Source organism: Rhipicephalus microplus, unplaced genomic scaffold (assembly GCF_043290135.1).
Source record: "Rhipicephalus microplus isolate Deutch F79 unplaced genomic scaffold, USDA_Rmic scaffold_108, whole genome shotgun sequence".
Classification (NCBI taxonomy): domain Eukaryota; kingdom Metazoa; phylum Arthropoda; class Arachnida; order Ixodida; family Ixodidae; genus Rhipicephalus; species Rhipicephalus microplus.
Window position 1 is genome coordinate 440,949 of NW_027464680.1, and position 24,282 is coordinate 465,230.

Genomic DNA, 24,282 nt, shown 5'->3' on the forward strand with positions numbered 1-24,282 from the left:
TACTGATGTTGCTAGCACAAAGAAATTAAAGAAAACGTGACCTTCAATACGTAAAATTGTGAGTTGCTGCTAATCTTAAAGGCCAGCTTAAAACGCGCACGTTTTAAAACTAGCGTTGCTAGCGTGGAGTAATGATATAACATTACGTGGAGTAATGATACAACAAATCATCATCGCTCCACGTTCGTGCATGGCGCTTGCCCCTCTTTTTTTTTATTTAATCTTTTCATTGAGCCCCGCTGCGGCCATCTGCGGCGGTCTTTTTCGTTCGTTTGTAATTGTTTCTCGCGGAGTTTCTCGTAGAGCTCAAGCACCGCTATGATCTTGCCGGTGCTTGCGGGGGCAGTACTCTGTGTTCCCGTTCTTCTATATTCCTACAAAAAGATAAGGTGAGACTCTCAACTGCCTGAACTGAGCATAGAACCGAATAATTGTTAGCGTCAGCTCGGAACGCCGGTGCCTGCCGCCAAGCCAAGCTTCGCGTTGGTCCCTTCGCCACGTGCTGTGCTTGCGCGCGCGCATTTCCTTTCGGGAATTTAACCGCGAGCGTGTGCGTGTTAGTACGTGTCTTTACGTGCCTTCGTTTATCTCATTTACGAGCTATTCGCAGTGGGTGGACAGCTCGTCCAGAGTCGAGAGCTTCAGTTATGGGGCGTTCGCTAGTCGTGAGCGATGGTGGGAGTTGCCGCTCTTAGCCCGGTTGTTTCTTTTTTATACCTGCCTCGACAGTTTAAGCTTCGCCTGCGTTATTTACTAGGCAAGTCGCAGATTATTCGCGGTGCTCCTCGAGGTCCGAGCATCCGAAAGCCGCATTTGGAAAGCCGTGGCGCTTGTGGCTTCGTTCCTGATTTGCTTTAACAGAGATGTTTTGTCCGCACAAAACTCGGCTGGTATGCACCACAAAAAGCAGGTGTGTACCGAGCAGCTCCTAGCATCGAATGGGAGCTAGTATGAGATAGGCTGATGTTGGGTGAAGTGGGAAAGGGTGGGAGGGTAAACCATAGCATAATCATGTATGTACGTACACTACATCATGACAATTAAGAATTAGGAAAGGAACCTTAATGTGAAGAGACGGCAATGTGGAAATCAGATATGTTGATAGAGGTAGAGAGATAATGAAAGAAAGAAAGCAGATGAAAGAAGTCAATCTGTCTTTGCCAGGTGGTGGTGCTTGCTTTTTTGCCTGCTCAATCATTTTAGTCAAGCTTTAATCAGATGACACAGGCGCGGAACTGGCTTTATTTACATCTTCTTTCTTTTCCTTTTTTTCTTTGTGCGAACTGAATGTTATTATGGTGTCACTCTGCCATTTATGGAGCTTCATTTTGTGTTCTGCAATTTCTCTTGCAGGCCTCTATTTTCTGTCAAGGTCAGCTGCTGGTTTTGTGGGCTGCAGACTGTTGTTCCTTACGGAAACATCAATTGCTGGGACTGTCCGAGCTGCGAGCAATACAATGGATTCAAGGCGGTATGATGAAGTTGTGCTGTTGGAATGCCGCTTGCTTGAGTGTGCACTTCAGCCTTGAGGTGCATTAGTGCACATATTCAACTAAATGTCTGTGTTGAAAACTTACTTAAGATTGAAATTGAAATATCGATGCATAGGGCTTGTGTAAAAGTAACAGACTTAATCTTCATCTTTTTTATTGAACAGTTATCATTAATCCTTCTTTTGGGTATTGTAATATACATGAAGACAATCATTTTGTGTAGCCAATGATGTTTTCTGGCTGGCACATAAGAACTGGTGTGATCATGGAAAAATGGAGTGGAATCCATTACATTTTGCATTTAACTTCACCAGGCGAGTTGATCCATAAAAGTGCTTTTTTATACTAATATAGTAATTGTTTTTGTTTTATGTTATAAACTGCAATGTTATTATGCGTGATACTGCATAGAAGGGCTCTGAAAATTTGGCTTCCTTTAACACGCTCCTCTATGCCAATGTGCGGGCCTCTAAAATATCACCTTCATTTAAATCCAGCAGCTGGGCCTGGGATTTGTTCTTTCAACCTTCAGATCGGCCTACAACTATGAGACTACCACAATGGGTCCTATTTGTGATATCACAAGACCAGAAATCTGATGGTGATCAGCCTAATAAGAGGCAATCCTACAACAGACTTTATATTGGGAAGTTTTATGAATGTCATTTATATTTTGTTTTTATAAGATATGGTTCTGGTGAATGTGATTGCTGATCTGTTGAAGCTTGTCAATTGTGTTTACGGAATTCAATTCCATTTGGCCTTTGTTGCAACTAAGGCTGCCCTGCGTGACTGGGTTATAACTTCTCACCTTGAGTAGCGCTAAACTGCCACAGTGCGCACATTACTATAAAAGGAAGCAACCTATCAGAGGCTGGTTTGCATTCTCACTTAATCTGTCTTCACCGCTTTCTATGTGTGCATACTAGTTTTGTAATTTTCTTGTTAATCACACTTTTAAAGCCCTAAGCCAGCATTTATAAGATTTTTTTTTATTTGAATCTCTCATATTTATTTATGATTTTTCAGGATGGTGACTACAACAAGCCTATACCTGCACAATTCGATGAAGCCCTCAATTTCACAACGTCTAGCTGCCAATCCGATTCCCCGCCTTCGTCCTTGAAACTGAAACCTGACAACCAGCTCTGTTCTGTGTGCAATTACCATCAGCTCATCAAGGTTCGCTTGCTGGCAAACTTCACTCCAACCGAGGAGGTACGGATGTCCTCCATTGTCGTGTCCTGTTTGTCATTGTTGATTGCATTAGGGCAGTTCTAGACTCTAATGAGAGAGATAGAATCAAACATATTGTAAACATATTAGTAAAAAAAAATAATTGTCATTCTGTTTATTGGACCTTCTAGTCTAGAAGTCCATTAGCTTTTTTCGCCGTCCAGGCTCGGTTAACTAAAGCTTGTTGCTATTGAAGGTCCGAGTTGGACAGGTTTGTCTCTTAATCCGCTCTCATCAAATTACGTTTTGCCAGTATTTTCAGATTCTGTTGATACGTTCAGGTCATGTGGCATATAATGGCCATCTGGAAGCTTTCCTTACTTACAATGGCTGTGGCGTAATTTGGCTAGATATGTAAATGAATCGGCACTGACATAATGTCACATATACGCTGCTGATCGCAAGGTAGCCTGATCGGAAACGAATTTCTCGGCAGTTGTTGGCTCTAATTTAAAGCTTGCAGAAATGAGATACAATGTCTCCACTGCTATTAAACGCTTGTTTACAAGATATTTTCAGAGTGCTAGAAAGTGAAGAGATAAGAGTCAATAGAGAATATCTTATTAACCTATTCTTCGCTAGTGACATTGCCTTGCTGTACAACTTGGGATGAATTACAAAGCATGATTACTGAATTGAATAGGCAAAGTGGAATGGTAGGTTTGAAAGCTAATATGTTGAAAATTAATATCAAACAGTCTTTGTAGGTAACAGTGGTTTATTATAGGTAGTCACACACTGGAAGCAAAGTAGGAATATGTCTGTCATAAAATCTCGAGTAAACGTGCCTCCTCCTAGAGTGAAAAATTTGGAGGGGGTTGGGGGCTCGCTTGATTGCCCTATGAAATTCGAGATGGTGGCAAAAAGGCTAAAGAAGAATGCACACCTGGGCTTCTAATGGAATGCTTGATTGAGTACGCGTGCATTTACTGTTTTCACTGAACTAGAGGGAATCTTCGAGTTAAATTTTATACATCTGATGTTAAAAGGGAAAATTTCGAGGGGTACGCAAAGGGCTCAACTTGAATTGAGGATGAAGCAGTAAGTCATGAAACAAAAAAAGTGTTAAAGGCGTACTGACACAAAATTTCGGGGCCGATAGCATGCGGGATCATTTCTCATTAACATTCGTATATCATCTGCAAGATATGAACACCGATTGTTGCTTGAGAGGTATTTTAAATTAATTTTGAAGTTTGCGTGAGCAACCGACTTCATAGTGCTATAGACACCATCGGAGGTGACCTCCCTCACGTCACCACGCTGCGGTCAACAAAACAAGTTATCATGACGTCATAGCCGCCATTTTTCTTTTTCTGCGTTAGTTCCCAAAGCCTATATTTCTTGGCTGCTGGTTATGAGTGCGTGGCCGTGGCGCACCCTTAGAAAGTTTTGTGTTTGGTGACATTCCAGTGCCGTTTTCTATTCGAAAGTAATTCTTGATGCGGATCATGCGGAAGTGCGTCATAGTTCTGTGTGCTGACATGGTCAAGAGTTGCACACGCTAGGTGGCGACAGTTGCACCCAGTTTTTGGAACTCTCTCAAACCGAAACGGAAACTGATCAATAATGAGGGGCCTGTAATTCATTATCTATCGTGTGCTGCAGCAAACAATGTGTCGTGTCATGACTAACAGCCCTAGAGCAACGCATTGCAGCAGAGAAATGCGAGGCCAAAGTTTGTGTCAGTACCCCTTTAAGAGTATCCTTGAGGGACTCTAAGAGAGCAGTTGTGGGTCAGGGGATGGAGGCGAAAATGCTGTAGGCCCGTGTGCTCAGATTTGAGTGCACGTTAAAGAACCCCAGGTGGTCCAAATTTCGGAGCCTTACACTTTGGCATCTCTCATAATCATATGGTGGTCTTGAGACGTTAAACCCCACATATCAATCGATCAGTGTGGATCAGGGAAAAAACAGGTGTTAAAGACATCTTAGTTAAAACCAAGAACTAATGGGCAGGGCATGTCGTGCAAAGGCAAGATAACTGCTTGTCACTAAAGTGTGGCATTATTATGGTAATATTGCTGTGCTGTAATGTCCTTTGATGTGGTGCAGAACCATTTTGAAACCGAGATGGAGCAGTACCGACAGCACCTGGAAGACGTCTACGTACTGTGCCAGTCATGCGAGGCGCAGGTCAAAAGAACGCTAACCCTTCAGGACTCGCTGCTGCGGCCACACCTGGTTGGGCACATCCTGCCAGGCCATTGGAGAATTCTGGCACGCTACTGCCTGGTACGTGAGAGGCTTCCTCGGCTAGGGAAAATGCACGCAGTAATATATGGCAAACTAAAGTAAAAATATACACGGTGGGGTACGTGTCACGCTTGGGAAACAAATAGACACCGTGCACATCGCAGTGTAGCAAACCCATAGACATTTATTGACTCTAAGCATGTGCGAATATTCGAGCGCTTAGAATATTCAAACAAATTTGACATTATTCGAATTTGCTTGGACACAAATTTTGATTATTCAAAATATCGAAGTATTTCAAGTGAATGATATGTATCAGTGCTTATAATGCCTCGTCGAGAGAGTTTCACTGTGGTTTGCAGGTGCCATGCCGTGAAACCATCAGATTAGGGGGAAATCCACATTGCGGCGAAGCCAGATTTTTTACTCAAATGCACGTGTTACCTGAACCACGATTATCTTTTGCACGTGCTTTGTACTAATTTTTAAAAATATTGTGCAGGTTAGTTGGGTCATTACAAATATGCCTATTTAAAATTATTCAGTAAAAATTTGCTTCGCAAATTCGTATTGGTGCCTTTTGCATAGCAGTGAGCCCGCCGGTCAAATCATACAAATAGCACATCATACAAGTAATCATACAAGTAACACGTCAAATAACACCGTAGAATGCCAATATAAGTATAACACAAGCTGGCAAAGCATCATAACACACAGTGTACTATAAACACTGCATCGCAGACATTCAACTCGCTGCGGGAGTCTGCGTAAACTAGCCTCGTCATCGTTCCCGTGGACCTCCCCATGAGAGCGGATCGTCGACGATGAGTGCCAAGCCCCTAAAAGATGAGCTCCACTTCTCATGACTCCGTATAACATCTCCAACGGGATGGCACCGTCGCGAGAGCAGAGCACCAACCCTCACTTATGGTGACTATGCTAGATACCATGCCACTACAGTGAAGCCAACCTGCAGGATGCGCAAGTACCATGAGACGAAAACCTTACGGAAAGCACGAGCTCAACCACAACACTAAATAGCGCAAAGCCACAAGAATCTCATTAGGAAAATTAGGTTCCAGATTGCAAAGACATTGCAGTAGACTCTCAGTAAACGGAAATCTGTTTAACGGAACTGCTTATTAAATGGAACAAATGCTTCTGACCAGATTGGTTTCGTTGTTGCATTGCATGCCCCTGTTTATCTCTCAGTAAATGGAACACCTGTTAAATGGAACACATTTTACTGGTCCCTTCAGGTTCCGTTTAATAAGAGTCTGCTGTACATGGAAGGAACTATCTAAAAGTTCCTGACGTCACGGAAATCAACCCTGACCAACCTGCCTGTTCTTTTTTTTTTACAGCCGTGGAAGCAACGTCTGAGGCTCGCATTGTCCATCGCAGCGTCAGCCATGAGCGTTTCTGCCTCGACAATGTTGCTGTTGGCTTTGCTGGAGGGCAGTGCCGCGCTGACACAGTACCACATGAAGTTGGGCCTAGCTAGCGTGGTGGGGAATGTGCCGTCTTCGCAGCTACTGCAGCCTGCTGGTTTTGTATTGGCTGGAGGCTCGGTGCTCTTCGCAGGACGTCGGCGGTGAGTTCTTTAGCAAGTTTGACGGGTTTAAAAGCTGCTTCTATAGACATTTTCACTGGAGACTTCCTGGGTGCCACCATAGTCCCTTCTAGGCTGTTGTTAACATGCTTGACCCCCCAAAAGTGCACAGCTGAGGCTGCGACATCTGCTTTTGTGCTCCTGTGCAACAGCCAAGAAAGGAGGAGGTCCTCTGCTCCATTGGAAAGGTCTCAAAATGATACAAAATGAATCAGCGATTGCACCAGCTTGCCAGTGTTTCCCTTGAATACCTTTTCTTCTCTCTTTTTTTTTTTTTTTTGTCTCGAATGTTAGCACAGCCCACACCTCCACAGAAGCGTCACGAGGCGCAATATGCGCTTGGATGCGTTTCATTGCTGTAGTTCCTAAGAGTTTGTACAGAAGACATGGTCATCACCTTTTCCAAGCTCAGACTGCAGTGCCCTCGTCGTTAGTGGTGTAGCCGATAGACGTCAAAACATGAAATGAGAAAAAAATACCCCAGGCTGACTGTGACTTGAACTTAAGCCTTCTGCGTGGCAGTCTAGTATGCTACCACAGTGTCACACTGATGCTTGAAACTCATTTGCAAAAAGACCCTACACAGGGGTTGTATCGGGCGAGGAATCGCGTTAACCTTTGTAATATAGTCTGGCAGACGAATACAATAATAACCAGTCGTCACACAATGCTTATTGTGCGACGCGTATGTGGTTTAATGCTTCTCATTCACTGCAAAGTGCTTAGTCATAGTTCTTCATCGTCGTCAGCCACATGCAGCATCAACAATGTGCTCATAATATCTTATGAAGGTGTAGCGGGTACCTCGCTTATACACAGAAAAATGAATAATGGCATAGTGGGTGCTGTTCTACTTCCCCAAAATTAAGATTTATGGTGTAGTCAATCACCTTGTGGAACGTCAAAACTTTTTTAAAACACACTTGGTCTTGCCCCAACATGAAGCTGCGCTCAGAATTCGCACTAGCTAGTATTGTAACCGTCAGTGCATTTTTATTTATATGCTGTATTGTAAATCTTGGCGAACAAGGCACGTGTTTGTAAAACGTTGGATTTTGTGATTGAAAGACCCAGGGTATAATTCCAACATGTGCAAAACAGCAGTGTGTAGTTTTTTTATTTGATGTTCCTTTGTGGCTGGAAGTAGACAGAATTTGGTGCCATTTGTAAATGCATTTCAATGTTAATATTTTCATGTTATATTTGTCTTGAGCTAACTGATACTTTTAAGCTCATGTGAGCACAGCCCAGAATTATGGCTGTACGGAAGCGAATGAATGACTTTACCCCTTCACCCCTTCCCTTTTTTTTTCCAGTCTGGGCATTACAGCCCTTCTTCTCTGCTTCTTCTGGCTTCTAACGCTGTCCTGCAGCTACACTGCAATGGCAAGCTGGCTAGGTTACGGTATCGTGGCATGGTGCCAGCTTGCTTTCTCCACTTCAACGGTCATCCTGGGTGTCTTCCACACATTCAACCTGCTCAAAAGCTACCTGCACGGTGGAGCCGTCAGGTAGGATTTCTCTCTTTACACTGGTGTTCTCACACATTTTTTTCCCTCTCATTTAGTGCCCAAAGTACGATCCCAGATTGACTGTGCCTCTTATAAATTCAGTTTATTCATTGATTGGCGGAATTTGTCACACCAAAGAAATTTCGTAGTATGAAAAATGGCACCATGGAGAGTTCCATTTTACTCCGGAGGTTTTTTTTTTTTCGTGCATCTAGATTTGAATGCATGAGCATTTTCATATCTTGCATCTTTCTCAACATGGTCACCTGGTGGGAGTCAAATTTACGACCTCTGGCTCAGGGACATAACGCTGTGACTACCAGCCCACCACATTATCACATTGCACCGAAAGGGTACGAGCGTGGACATAGAATGACTGAGAGAGTCTGCAGGTAGAGCAATTACAACAGTAGTCACTCAATGTACTTTTAAAGTACAGACTGTCCAGATTGTGTTGTACAGATTGTTGTACAGATTGTTGTTGTATTGTAATCTGTACAGATTGTATTGTCTGCTGTACTTTTAAAGCAAAACTCCTTGGAAAATATTCATAGCCTGCATTTTCCTACTCTCTGTGCCTCTGTCATCTGAGGGCTGTTGATACTCAGAAGCAGCCACTCTACTGCCACATGAATGTAATGACTGCTCCCCTTTGTGCTCTTATTTTGGCCTGGGAACCTCGGAGTTCATTCACTTCTGCCCTTATTGTAATTACTGCATCAAAATGCTCTGACTGGTTGGGAGTTTTGGTCCGACAACTGTAAAATCTATGATGTGTATTGGAACAAATTGGAAATATTGTCCCTGAAATTTCTAAAACAACACGCGGCTTACGGGAAATGTTTGCTGGACGTTTCCTTGCTGCAGCTCCCCTCTGACCGAGGGGCAGGGCATGTAAAAGGGCTCGTCATTTTCGACAATCAACAACAGACAATTATTGTTAAGTGAGCCAAGCGGAATAGCAGGCTTAAAAGAATAGTTGGATCGAAATGCGCATGCGCAGCACGCTAAACAACTTGTGGCGCTTACCGTACTCGCATTATTTTTCAGATTTCCTTAAACCCTGCTATCACGCTAACCCTGAACTATAGCTGTCTAATCGCTGCGACATGCACTGGCAGCTCATTCCCCAACCAAACATTACTGGTTGGAGAGAATTCATGACCACTTGCGTTGTTGAAAAAGGGGGGGGGGGGGGGGGAGGTACCATGTACTGCCATGGATTTTTATCAGCTGGTCCAATTAAATTGCATGTTTAATACAGCTGTTATCACTAAGCAAAAAGGAAAAAGAGACCTAATAAGAGAATTTAATAAAGGTCAGTGTGACAAAATTTGCGATATGTATTGGCTGGAAAATATGATCACTGAAGCTCTCGACCTTGGTTTTCAAAGTAGACATTGCAGGCAAGAATTCCGCCTGCAGTGCAGGTGTGCAAATTGCTGGAGCCACAGGCAATCGAAGGTTCGCATACATCGCAAATTGCGCCAAACGGACAGGGGCGGCGCCAGGATGTTTTTACTGGGGGGGCTACCACGAAAAGCGAGTTCCTCCGGGGGGGGGGCAAGCTAGCTCTGCTCCTACTAGGTTTTCAATATATGCTTCTGGGCACTTGGGTGGGCATAGGGGGGGCAGGCGAGAATTTTATGGGGGGCTCCAGCCCACCCTTGCCCCCCCCCTGGCGCCGCCCCTGCAAACGGACCTTATTAAATTTCTTTATAATTTCAGGAAGAATGGGTAAATCATGACACACTGACGTAAAGAGAAACATTTGATATGCTGCCCTCGTGTCATCACTATGTTGCAGTGAAGCAAGTCTTGTTTTTTTTGCAGGCGCAGGTTTCGCTTGACCATGAGACCGGCTTCTTTTGTTCCGTTTTTCTTTTCTTTTTGGTGCTGGAAGTCGCGGGGCTGGATTGCTTCAGCTGCCACTCATTAGTATCGCTACGTTGCATTGCCGTGTGGCTCTTAAAGGCCGTCTTTTCTGCAGATTTGCGTCGAAATCGAGATTGGAAATTAGCACACGTTTTCAAATTAACGCCACCGATGCTGACCGTCATTTCAAGTGATCCACTCAGACTTGCATTGCAAAATACGGGACCATAGAAACATTTCTAATTATGTGGGATCCCGAAATAACCAAGTTCAAATAAAGAGGTTTCACTTTAGTTAGCTCAATTCACAAAAAAACACCAATTTAATTGAAGAATAAGCTTGATTTAGATCACCTTAGCATTTGATTCCTTTCGTCTCGCATAGTAAATCGCATTCGTCATCGCAAACGCTCCATTGGCAAAAGCCTAGTGCTCTGGCTCCAAAGGAAAGAACCCCCGGAAACAATAAATTGAATTCCATCCTTCGGAGTGGTTCATCCAGAAGTCTTTTTATTTGATTGGTAAACAATCTGCGTGTTAGAAACAAATGATGCAGGGCAAAGAGTAGCAGAAATACAGGGTGAAAAACGAAGCTTTGCCACCGCTGTAGCGACGGATGTGCATTTGGGAAAGCAACATGAACAGTGCAAGAGGTAGTAGTGAATGAGAGAGACGTCACTGTGGCCGAAGTGATCGTCACTTTACATGGTGAAGTTAAAGACGAAATGGGGCTGTAGTGTCCTCTGGCCCTGCGTTCTCTTTCTCGCCCACGCCTCAAGCTCTTAGCATAGCCATGTGAGTGGTGAGGTAAAAACTATGATCATGATGAGCGAGGATGGTGTCATGACAATTTCAAGCAAAAACGATTACTATTCGCGAGACTCGGTGGCTGAAAATCGCCTTGGCACAAGGTCGCAACAAACAAGCGCGCCACTGGTCACTCATCTTGATTTCCATGATGAATGGCCATGGAACCATCGATATTTCTAAATGCTCCGAGTATTTCGCAAGTACGCGAGTAGTGGGCACACACCAATGATAATCTAAGGGTGAAAAAAAAAATGACTGCTTTTCGCGACACTTACGAGGCAAGCATGTTACATTGCACACACCTTGAGCGCGCATTTGCTGTCAGTACCCATGATGGGCAGCAAGGTGCTCACTATCGTAGAACGCGTGGTTGCTTTTGTGCAGGTTTTCCCATTTATTCATAGTGGCAATGCAGAAGAATGTCTCCGATGTCTTAAAATCTCACTCGAAGAACCGATGCGCTGGCCGCGGGTGCTTTTGCCACCATAGGTGTCAAAGCAATGAGTATCATGCTGTCTGCTATACAATTCCCAAAGTTGCGTGCCCGCCGCACCACAAGTGGTGCTGCGCCTAGCTTTTAAAGTACCTCTACAGGTCCCAAACAAAACGTATAGGTATAGATTCATCGCAACGATCCACGCCCCCGCCCCCCACTGATTTAATGTATGGGGCAGATTTTGCGTACATGCCTCTCCCCCGTGTACACACTTATGGTTGAGTGTTGAAGTCAAACATATGTTGTGGGAATCAACAAGTAACGTTAATTGTGCGCTGGCAAACGTGCCTTCATCTGAAGACTGCCCTGGCAACAATAATAAAAGCTATATGTGCCTTCATTCATAGTTGTGCAATATTGATATTTTCGCTTTACAAAAAAATTTGGTTATTTCAAAGTTGTCCTTCATATTTGAGGGATTTCTTAAAATCATGATGAAAATATTTTGAAGAATGGGAAAATTTATTGTTTCCGCTTCTTTGGCGCTTGTTTTGTGATGAGTATTTGCTTGTGTTGCTCAGTAGCATCTAGCAACACTCTTACATACTGTGCAACTACAGCACTTTACAGTGTCTCTATATTTATCTCTTTCACCGTCTCTTTAACGCAGAAAACTGGTTAATGCCAGAGGAAGCAGCCTGACATCTAGTCCCTGCTCCTCCAGTGCAGAAAGTCTGAGCTCGTCAATGTACCTGCCCAACTGGGAGGCATCACAGTGTGATAGCCGGGGCCACTTCAGCTTAAGCGATAACCACAGCACTTGCAGCCGACAGACAAATACGGCCGCCAGTGACCTCTCGGACCGGATCACCGACGTACACATCTCACCAGAGAGTGAGAGATCATGGACCACTAGTGAGCAAGCTTTTTTGTGTCGCGTGCGTTTGCACCTCTATATCTGAAAGAGCTTTAAAGGGGGCTTTGTGACACTTTTTGAGCATGGTCAGAAAACGCTGCTGATCGGTAGTCGAGGCTCCCAAGAAAACGCGAGCCAAATATTACAGCACAGCACGCGGCCTGTCATTCGCAATAAATTCTCAGAGTTAGCTAAACACTGTTCTTTCCTCTCGGCAAAAGACCATACAAGATCAAAAATCACTCGTCACAGCCATCGTATCGGCCACTGATTGATTTGAGCATGGCGTGCTCTGTCATTGCTCAGGCCACCGCTAGAGGTCCTGTCTTGTCCAAAAGCGCAATCACACTGAAAAGCCGCATATTTCAAGAAGAAAAAAAGAGAGAGAGAGAGAGATAAGGTGCTTAAAGGCACTAAGTGGTCGTGACATATTTTCTTCTCCCGAGTCATCCCTCCCTGCTTAGATTCCGGCGCTTTCGTCGTCGGGACGAAAGAACAGAGAATGTGGTTGCAGCGTGTGACAAATTTTTGTGACATTGCTCGTACTGGACAGAGTCTAAAAATTCTTGAGGTAATAAGCTTCTTTAGTGAATTCATCCCGTGGCTACTTGAAAAAATGTTGCCTCCTAGATGACCCAAAGGCTGAAAAAATTTAGTGGTGTTAATATAGTTGCGCACGAGTCTACCATGAACACATGACCATGAGAATTTTACAAAATGGTGCTAGAACAGTGGAGTGACATGCGCTTGATGATAGACATGAGGTCCTTGCTCGTTTCGCTCATTCTATTGCCTCATCTCTGCTCGTGGTCGAATGTCCCTCCTCACCATGCAAGGAGAATACCGTAATTACTCGAATCTAACGCGCACCTTTTTTCCGGTTAAGCGAGTTCATAAATCGCATGGGCATTAGAATCGAGTACGAACAAAAAAATTACGGTCAATCTATTGCCATCGGCAAATCCAAAATGGCCGCCCCCTACGTGCGTCGGCATGGCGCGTCGGCCATTTCAGCCTATGTGTTTCCCATGTGCGGCACTTCGTACATGTGCTGAGGAGTTCGTCATCTAGTAGTGCATTAGCATCGACGGCGTGGAAGGGCCGACTCCAAAAACTCGAGTGCACCCTGATGCCGCTTTTAAAAGAAAAGTCATCGCGTGTGCAGTAACAAACGGAAATCGGGCCGCATCGCGGTCGTTCGGAGTTCCCGAAAAGTGCGTGCGGGACCGGCGGAAACAAAAGCAGAAGATTGTCGACAGCAAAGCTACACGCAAAGGCTTCAGTGGACCACAGCAGGGTCGGTTTCTGCAAATTAAAGAGCTGCTCGGCGAGTATGTGCTTGAGCAGCGAGCGGCACAGCGGCCCGTGACGACAGAACTGCTCCAAGTGCGGGCTATGCAATTAGTCTTAGAAAAAGGTCTAATGCGGAGCCAGTTTGAAGCGAGCAGGTGCTGGCTAACTAACTTTATGAAGAGGAAAGGCTTTTCCCTCCGAAGGGGAATATGCATATGCGAAAAGTTTTGTGGAGGAGTACGATGAAAAGCTTCACAGTTTTCAGAGGTTCGTCCTAAACTTGCGGCGCAACAACGGCTACCTGCATGGGCAAATCGGGAATGCCGATCAGACGCCTCTTTACTTCGACATGCCTGGCACCACAACCGTCGAGAAGGGGGCGAAGCAAGTTCGTGTGCTGACATCGGTCCACGGTAAAACTACAGTGACGGCAATGCTCTGTTACACGTCAAATGGGCACAAGCATCGCACGTACCTCATATTTAAATGGAAGCGCTCCCGAAAGGAGTCGTTTTTTCGAGTGGTGTGATCGTGCGGGCCAGCGAGAAAAATGGGTGCACGTTGCAATCGATGTCTTACTTTTTTTTTTTCGCGGTGGAAATCAGGTGCGCGTTACAATCGAGGGCGCGGTAGAATCGAGTAAATACGGTAAGCAGGGAGCGAGCAGGCAGACGAGCAGGTTCTTTCTGTTGGTGGCATGAATGGCTTCTACTGGCAGCACCACTACCAACTTTCAGGATACTGACAGACCCGGAGGGGAGCAGAGGATTGTTATTATTTTTTATAATGTGGCAAATTAGCAGTGCGTAGCTTGAAATGTTTGAAAAAATACTGGATGTTGCTTGGTGCCCTTTAAACAGTGATGCACTTCTCTGCATTATGACTAACGTCTCATTTCTTACAGCTCACTGGTTAATTCGGCTCTTAGCGTAATTTTAGAACTCTTGTTCAATACAGCAGATTGTGATATGAAATTTATGCTTCATAAGGGTCTGTTCTCAGACATGGGCACTAGTCCTCCGGATGTTTAAAACTCTGCTCTACAATGAAGTTGGCGCTGAGGATACGGTTCGGTAAACACTCGTCAATTCATGCTTCGTGGGACCAGCAAAAGTGTTTTTATATGGATGTAAAGTTACGAAAAAACCCAAGACAGCGGATGATGAAATGCTGTGATAGCATGCCCCAATTTGGCAAAGAGCTTTACTACACTCGTTTGCTGATTAAATGATGTATATAATATCATAGCTGCTGTTTTTGTTAAGATCTACAATTGATAAGCACTTGCAATATGTGGAGAATCTTCCAAAAGGCCGGCTTGAGACTCTCTTGGCAGGGCTTTCCTCATGGGGCTTTTGCCTTGTGAATTTTCGCTGTGTAGTAGCATCTGTGATGGCGAAGCATCTCAAGTTTTTCTTTAAACCCATGGGTTTTTTAATGCGAAATCTCAAGCAAGCATCCACCCCCCATACACACACACCTACAGTGAAAGATAATCCGACAGGATTTGGAGAGGGCTTGGCTCGGACGCAGATCTCAATTCTATATGGCAGCAGAAGAGCCACAGAAAGTAAACAGCTCACACCCATGCTTCCAGTGGAATGCTTTATTGGGTGCGCACGCATCCACTGTTGTTATTTGCCCTCGTTGAGGGAGAATACAGAGAGTGAGTGAAACATTGAAAATGGCGGAAGGGGACGGGTGCTCTTGCGCAGTCATCGGCACATATTTAATATCTCACGAGAAAGGCAAGGGGGGTGGCTTGCTCGGGATTTCGGGGCTGTTGAAAAAGTAGGCTTTGTGTTACTGACCACCTATATAAGCCTAAAAAAAAAGGTAAAATTTTTTCCCTCATTACATGCAATGAACTCTCAGTAAGTGAAAATCTTTTTTAAATGGAATAGCTCCTTAAATGAAATTGCCTGCGATATGATTGGTTTTCTATCTCAGTACTGTGCCTCGGTTCATCTCTCATCGAATGGAGCTCCTTTAAATGGAACATACCTTCCTAAACCCTTCAGGTTTCATTTAACGAGAGTTTATTGCATTTTCTTCACATTAGCTAAGGGCCAGACTCGGTCATTGAAAGGCGTTGCTTTCATAGGTCTGTTTTTTATAGCCATTAGTTCCTCACTTATCTGCATAATCGTGATCTTTCTCTTTCTCTTTGTCCACTGTTATGAATTTAACACAGGCACGTGGTCCAAGCCTACAAGTCTGCAAGAAATCTCCCAAGAAGCTGCTTCGGCCAGCTGCACCAATTTGGCCGATGGCTTCGGCGACAACACACGCCCATCGTCGATTTTGTGGCCCGCTAGGTTACACTTTCAGCAGGGCTCACCGTGGATGACCGGTGGCATGTGGGCCATGGGCGGAACGCGCACCTCCTCCAATACCAATGTCTTGTGGGGAGTACGGCAGAGTTTCGGATTGCTCACCCCACCTCCATCTCTGGCGGGGTCTGCCAAACACAGCTCCAGTGGGTCCATCGGTGAGTCGCACGCTGAACACCTTGAAAGATGTCCATTTACAGTAGACTCCAGATAATTTTAAAAAATTATGGGACCTCAGAATCTTGTTCGAATTATCAGAAACGTGATTCTCAAAAGTTATCATAAATATGACTCACGGCGACATACCAGTTAGTATTGTGATGACTGTTTCCTAGTGCCACAACAACATCGCAGTCAGCTCTGCATGATTACCATTAATGTTTTTGCTCATTAGTGATCATACTTGTGCTCGTTGTTGTAAGTTGTGTGCTCGCAGCTTTAAATAAGGCATGAAATTCTGTCCCACATTCTGTCCTGTAAAAACTTTCAACCCCTTTCCATTCACAAATGGTTTCCCGCATAAATATGATGTACTGCGGCAAAAGCAGCTTTCGGAAGCCTTTTTTTTTTTTTATGATTCTCATTCATAAACCGGTTTCCTTAATGTACTGCGGTAAAAGTGGCTTCAGAAAGTGGTAAATCAAGGCCAGACTACATTTTTTTTTTCTTTCTGATTAATGCAATTGTTAGTGTACCCTAGGTGTAATAAATTCTAAAATTTAATGTGTTATACTACTCACATCTTCTACGCTACTGCTATTCAAACCTTGTCACTACTCGAAGTTGCTCCTCCAAATTAAATAAGGTGACATTCACACATGCCTCGTTCTAATTTTTCAAAATGTTATGCTAGTTAGTCGGGTCATTAAAAAATGCTCAATCTTTTTTTTATAATTTGTAATATCTACTGTTTGTGCTATTTCGATTCAAAGTTATTCAGCCAAATAACTACGCACTTCGAATTCGCTTCGAACCTCACATTTTGCCATTTGCCCGTCACTACAGTTTATCAGAAGTTCTCTGTTCTACCTGTCACGGTGGTTACGTTACGGTTAAAAAGATGCGTGCAAGTGCTAGAATGCTCAGCCATTTTGTTACAGTGCCCTGGCCACTGTAAAATCTTTATTGAGAGAGAGACATTGTATCTAAGGATGCCGCTGTATGCATGAGACAGCCATCCACATAAAATCACGAAAGAGTATAAATACATTGAATATTGTTGTTAGACCATGTAGCCTTGTTTCTTGTTTTACCTTTAGTTGGCATGGCATGTGCAACGCGTTCGCCATATATATTTTCGTACACAGTATGAATGGTGTTGTGAGTTAAAGCACCTGTATGGCTCGTCTTCCTTCCGTATGTTTCAGTGCTGTGGCACTCCAGTTTCCTGATGATAAAATGTCAACTAATGCTTCTGTGGGGGCCAGGTGATACGACTTCATGACGATTTGTGCTGCTGGGAACGGAACTGACGAAAATATCATTGAAAAAATGCGCAGTGACCTTGCTTGTCTTTTTTCCTATCGTCGGTTCCTGACAGCACAAAGTCGTGAAAATGTCAATTGTCCACCTTACCCAAACGTTGACTCTGCGCTTCTGAGCTTCTGAGCTGTTGTATCCCCATGAGAGTGTCGTGGCCCACGGCTGGCCGGCAGAGAGGCCTAGTGTTGAAAGGGCACACCGAGTATTGAGACGAGGCGCAGCATCTGGGTCAGACTGGGGAGTGTGTCCAAAGTGTTTATTGCATTGCGTTTTAAGGAAAGGGAGCAAAGGGTGAGTGGTCGATACAGAGGGGTGTGACGCTGGTCACATGACGTATGCAGTCACGCCTCGTTGCCTACAAGGATTCAAAAAAAGCACAAGATATTGGTGACGTAGCTCCATCCTGTGACACTGACCAGTAACACAAATACACCGGTTTGTTTACATATCACCAGGGGTCGACACAACACATCAAATCATGAGAGGCTTCACAGACTCGCTCATTTCCTTCCCATTTGTTTTTCTCTCTTTCTACAACATAGCAAGTGCAGCTGACCGCAAGCAGAAGGCAGAGTGGTGTTTTTTCAAGCAAAGAGACTCCTTCTTCTCATCGTCGCCCGACGACACCCCCTTACCTGAAATGAAAACACCAACTCCTGCCGAAACCCAGCAAGCGAAAACATTGTTCAGCAGGCACCGTTCATTGCCCGGTAGTCACATAATCAATGACGCTTCAACGCTGCGGCAACGTGGAAGGGTCAGCAGGGAGACTGCATCCAGCCCGGTCCTAAACACTCAAGGCAGAGCCTATGCAAAGTCCTCTGTCAGCGAAACGTCTTTGGTGACGGACAAGGTCTCCTCCAGCTGTGAAGCCACGCCAGCAGGTATGTGGCATCAAGGAAACACCTTGCTTTTATTTCTTATCCTGTGGTTTATGGTAACTTTAGCAAAATTGTGGCAGCTCTTCTATTTCGTTACAGTAAAAACTTGAGCGCAGCTAAACAAATACATTCAAACCTCGATATAACGACCCTGTATGTAATGACTGACTTATCGGTTATAACAGTGAAAAATAGCTTTGTTGTAAATGGAATGTTAAGAATATATGTTTAAAACAAATTTGTGAATATAACTAAGTACTTTCATGGCAGATCTGACATTGTTGTACTATAACAAGGTGCAAGTGTATCTGGAAAATTATGAAGTAGTTTGACAAAAGTAACATTTGTCAGTGAAATTGTGCTAGAGCAGGGGTTGTTGAGCCTTCTGGCCTTGGGGAAACACAGGGGCTTTTTCAGAGTGCTGGGAAACACCCAAGGTTCGAAGTATAATTGGAGGGGTGATAGGTAGGCGATGACGCTTCGGGATGTGTGAAACCACAGTATTGGGCACCACCGCATTGGCCTGTTATCATTGATGTCGAAGGTCATCGCTGTTGATGTGGACCTTCTGATAATTCATAGACTTGCATAACAGCCACAATAAATGGATGATTGGGGCACCGTACGGGGGAGCAAGCCCTTCAGAGCCTACAAAATGGACCAGTAACACTGAGCAAGCCCTGGAACATTAATTGCAGCATGTTTTTGAAAACTAGTTATTGGTTCCTCTTGTACATAGCGTCACGAGATGAGCTTCTCATCATTTGGTCACTCAAAATATTGCAACATTTTCACAGCCGCTTGACTTTGTGGTTCCATTGGCGGCTTGAGTGAGGTCTTTTTGCAAGTTTTAGTACCTTATGTCAAGTAGCCACACTGGTGCGCAAATCATCAGAATCGATTCTGTAGCCTGACGTTACGCAAGTGTCGATGTCAGTAGGCACATAACGGAAAAATTGTTTTTAATATCAGAATAAAATACCTCATCAGTATTTCCTGAGCTTCACACTTACTCGCTGCCATCTGTTTATTCGGGAGATTCGTATTGCAGATTAGAGTCATTGTCGAAAATTGGTATTGGTACCCTTCCAAGTTCCTTGGTCATCGGAATTCACCCGTATTGTCTGTAAATGCCAGCCCACTGCGGGGCTTTGCTTCACAGAGCACCATCGATATGCAGTTCTTTTGTATAATTCCAAAGGCCGTCGGCACAGCCAAACTCTACTCGCCATGGTAACTTAGCATGTGGGGTGTCGCGTCGCTAAGCTTGAGAGCGCGGATTCGATACCCAGCCATGACAGCTGTGCTTTGACGGGGGCAAGACGCGAGGAATACTCGTGCTTAGATTTAGACATGCGTTGAAGAACTCCTGGTGTTTAAAATTTATGCAAAGTTCCCCACTGCCATGCGCCTCATCTTGCTGCTGCTCATAATCACATCGTGGATGTGACACATTAAATCCCGACAATTATTGTTGTTACTACAAGCCAACTTTCTTGGCTCTAATTTAACAGCCACGTGTCTCCCTGTGACATGAAAACCGTGCTTTTCTCTCTGTCCCTACAGCTTCCAACGTGCACCTAGCCAAGCGGCCTTTTTCAACGCTCACCTACTTCTGTCTGGTTCTAAGCGTGGTGCTCAACATCTCACTGTGTGCCTACTTCGTTTTCTCGTCTCGTCTAGCCTCCATAAGGCAGTGAATTAAGGGGTGACGAGCTGGCACAGCGCCCACATTCTGGGCGTGTGCACCTGACCATGACATTTCTTGATGACTTTGCCTTGTTGCATTTTCGTACATATTATAGGCAAGGAACATGCACATCACGAGAAGTACACAAGCGCCAACGTAGGGAAAGTGTAGCGCACGCTAATAACCTAGAATTGGCGTTTAGTGGATGCGTGAAAGATGTATTTTTTGTATGCATGTGAAACCAACCGTGCAGCGAGTGGTAAAGTTTAGCTTGCTCTTTCTAGTGTACATACATACCACCGTGAGCATTGCAAGTGCTCACACTTTTTGCATTAGTCGTTGTTGCCGTAGACAGGCCTAATATCTGGCAGCTATTCCTCGACTGTGCTGAACATGAGGCTGCCATCCTTTTTTACTGAACCGGACGATATACTTCAATCATAGCACTTTGACAATTGTTGCATCGAAAAGCTTCTTGATTAACGCTAGTCTACAGTAGTGCCCATGGGTAAGCCGAAACAGCTTTGGAGGTTATCAAATTTTGTTGCTGAAACTGGCAAAAAGTGTTTTGATGCATTGTGACACCGCAAAACTCTGCCTTTTCGGAGACGAACGGAGTGTCTAATGAATTACGTACCCACTACTTCAGATGGTTTTACACTTCACTACAACCCAAATGTCTCTCTTTTTGTTTGTGGACCGCACTTAGTTCCATCCACATTTGTTGTTGCATCACCTTTTTATTATACATTAGACATTGTAACATACTTCAGACGAACCTCCACTCGAGCGCTATTACTGTTATTGTACTTATGACTGTTATTTTTTATTTAGTAAGAAGCTCCTACGTTGCCTGTACATTCATATAGTGTAATATAAATAGTGTTGTGTTGTCGACTTTCCTAGGCTTTTGTTGCAGTGTCATGCACTGATGAAATTTCGTGTGCAAAATAGCGGCTATAAGCACTTGGCTAATGGTTGTTTTCAGCATATTAATGAACTTAATTTCACATCAATGAGCCAAATATATGACTAGTGCACATCTACTTTACATAGAAGTGCGAGTAGAACAAAGGCATGAGCACTTCGTAGATTGGTACTTGCCAGTAACCTGCATTTCGCATTTTCGCTGCCATTCTGACATTGGGTCCAGTTTTAAGGGACCTAGCAGCTTGAAGTGTTAACATTAATGTTAACATTGTTTTTTTTTTTTATTCACGAGACCTCATCTCTTGCGTTTGTTTCTCACAGCAGTTTTCGTGAAGTATACATCCAACTGCCTACAACACGAGGGGCTGGTAAATCATGCTTGTTTTCAGTGTACTAATGAACTTAATTTCACATAAATTAGCCAAATATATGACTAATGCTCATCTGCTTTACGCCGAAGTGCAAGCATGAGCACTTCGTAGATTGGCACTTGCCAGTAACCTGCATTTCGCATTTTCGCTGCCATTCTGACATAGGGTCCAGTTTTAAAGGACCTAGCAGCTTAAAGTGCCGCAGTGTTATTAATGTTAACATTGTTTTTTTTTTTATTAACGAGACCTTATCTCTTGTGTTTGTTTCTCACAGCAGTTTTCGTGAAGTATACATCCAACTGCCTACAACACGAGGGGCTGGTAAATCATGCTTGTTTTCAGTGTACTAATGAACTTAATTTCACATAAATTAGCCAAATATATGACTAATGCTCATCTGCTTTACGCCGAAGTGCGAGCATGAGCACTTCGTAGATTGGCACTTGCCAGTAACCTGCATTTCACATTTTCGCTGCCATTCTGACATTGGGTCCAGTTTTAAGGGACCTAGCAGCTTAAAGTGCCGCAGTGTTATTAATGTTAACATTGTTTCTTTTTTGTTTATTCACGAGGCCTCATCTGTTGTTTGTTTCTCACAGCAGTTTTATTTATTTTTTATTTATTTATTGATTCCTCAAAGGTCCCATAGGGACATTACATGAGGGGTGGGCATGACACGGCACTTGAAAGAAGGGTAACAACATGGTAACGGCAACAGACTATGTACAGAAGTTATGGCGGCACTTCTATATAAGGGGTGCGGCACAATACTAGAAAGGAGGGTTACAATATTGTAGCGACAGCAACAGAAGGGGTACATTAATTATGGGGGCACTACAATGGCGTGTTTGAAACGAGATTGGTCCATGATGGTAGCAACTTCAGCAGGTAGGTCATTCCAGTCTCTGGATGTGCGTATGAAAAATGGTTGTTGGAATGTATTAGTATGGGCACGTTCCGGATAGACTGCGTTGGCGTGGCTAGTACGGGAAATACGGTGGACTAGTCGGATGTACTGATTTCTGAGTTGTTGCGAGTGGAAGAATTTGTGGTAAAGACACAGTCGAGCTATTTTGCGGCGAGATTGAAGTGAAGGAAGGTTAAGGTCTGCTTTTAACGCTGAAACACTTGAATAATAAGAGTAATCAGACAAAACAAATCGAGCCGCGCGATTTTGGACAGATTTCAGGGTGTTGATCAAATAAGTTTGGTAAGGATCGAAGATAGCGTTTGCATATTCTAATTTGGGCCGCACGAAAGTTTCGTATGCAAGTAATTTTATTGAGGGAGGGGTTAGGCCAAGATTACGGCGCAGGTAGCCAAGAGCACGGTTAGCTGAGTTCGTTATGTGGTTAATGTGACAAGACCAGTTTAAGTTGTGGGATATACGGACACCTAAGTATTTAACCGAGTCGGCAGAATCAATAGCAATATTGTTAATAGTATACTTAGGCTGCACAAAATTGTGGCGGCGGTGGAAAGAAACGTGCACAGTCTTTTAGACATTTAAGGACATCAGCCAGTTATTGCACCAAACCTGTACGCGAAATAAGTCTTCTTGTAGCGCGGATATATCACAGGTGCTACTTATGGAGCGATAAATGACGCAGTCGTCTGCGAAAATAAGGACGTTCGATGTAAGATATGTGGGGAGATCATTTATATACGAGAAAAAGAAGTGGCCCCAGAACGGTTCCTTGTGGAACACCGAAGAGCACGTGCGTGAGTGATGATGTATGCAAATTGACGTGGACAAATTGCTGGCGGTCATTTAGAAATGCACTTATCCAGTTCAACACAAATGGGTCCAGATTAAGGCGAGACAATTTTAGCAGTAGGCGATTGTGTGGGACTTTATCAAATGCTTTTTCAAAATCAATAAAGATTGCATCAGTTGGAATGTTGCGGTCTAGGCATGAATGTACGTCATGAAGAAACATGGAAAGCTGAGTGTCACAGGAATGATCCTTACGGAAACCATGCTGATTAGGATTGAAGAAATTAACGGAATGCAAGAATTTGGCAATGTGCAAATACATGTTCCATGATTTTAGAGCAGTTTTCGTAAAGCATACATCACACTGCCTACAACACGAGAAGCTGGGAAATTATGCTTGTTTATATGTACGCACTTCAAGTTATACAAGGCATAGTGTAAACCAGATGCTGAAACTGTCACCAACAGTTCCTTTTGTCTCGTGCGTTGTTATCTTATTTTTATGTTACAAAGACTACTATGCATTCTTCCTTCTTATTTTAAATCTCTTTTCGCATCTGCGTCCTTCATCAAGCGTATTTGTAGCTCAAGCTAAATGGTTTTGTGCGTAGTGTGGAATTTGGAGTTTTTGCGCGGTTCCGGGAACTTCTTTCTGGCTTGCTCTATGATGTCTCTATGGCTGTAAAAGCTGCTCACTGTAAATGTTGTTTTGTTTCGCTTTGGTATCAGACAACTCGGTGGTCTGCGTGTTATACTGTGTAATAACCAAAGCAATGCTTGGAATACTATTCCATGTTGTGTAGGAGAAAGAGTGAACAGTGTCAGTTTTACTGGAATTAGGGTTAAGGTGTTCCAGCGTGAAAAGAAAGAAAAAAAAGCCTTGTTTGGGCCAAGTGAACTAAACTTGTGGTATTTCCTATTTAAATAGTACTAGTAAGGTGAATCTTGGGTTGTGGCTTGGCACAGGGTGCTGTGTATTTTTGTGTATAAATGAAAGCTAATTTGTCTACATATGGTTAACCTTGCCACACTAAGGTCACGCTTTTCTTGGAACGGTTGTGATGGAAAGGAATTTAGTCTGCTGTGCAGCATCGTGGTTTATTGGCAATTTTTTTTGGGGTATCACCATTATTACATTCTGTTGCATGGAAATATTATATAGTTACAAGCACGTAATGTAAAAAAAAAACATTATGCGAAGCTGCTGTTTTTAGCGAAACAATTTGTTAAAGCGAAAATTGAAGAAAACTGTGCTATGTGTGTGAATCTTTTCTTTTTTTAATTGTCTTCAATAAATGTGTCAGACGTATGTTGCAGTTGAAGAATCTATCAGGCATACCAGTATTAGTGTGCTTCCATGTTTAGAGAAGAGCGCTCTGGTTCCATATGCTATCATGATTAAACATGCCTTTGTGTCTAAAGGATTGCATAGAGCAGTGATTCTCAGTCATGGATGTGTCGCGGACCCCTTGTGGACTGGTGGAAGTGATGGGGGAGCCCT

General features: G+C 43.8%; 1 protein-coding gene across 2 annotated transcripts; it reads left to right on the forward strand.

Moving 5' to 3' along the window:
• Positions 1 to 128: 128 nt before the first annotated feature.
• On the forward strand, positions 129 to 24,202 carry LOC142790455 (uncharacterized). Of its 2 annotated transcripts, none has more exons than XM_075885291.1 (10): positions 129 to 389; positions 1,354 to 1,471; positions 2,523 to 2,711; positions 4,785 to 4,964; positions 6,290 to 6,519; positions 7,854 to 8,048; positions 11,839 to 12,083; positions 15,572 to 15,868; positions 17,735 to 18,076; positions 19,640 to 24,202. In XM_075885291.1, the coding sequence occupies exons 1-10, from the start codon at positions 319 to 321 to the stop codon at positions 19,771 to 19,773; spliced, it is 2,001 nt and encodes a 666-aa protein (XP_075741406.1). In that variant the 5' UTR covers positions 129 to 318; the 3' UTR covers positions 19,774 to 24,202. The 2 variants fall into 2 exon arrangements, with proteins under 2 accessions (XP_075741406.1, XP_075741407.1); XM_075885292.1 differs by lacking the exon at positions 129 to 389 and adding an exon at positions 761 to 910.
• Positions 24,203 to 24,282: the final 80 nt, after the last annotated feature.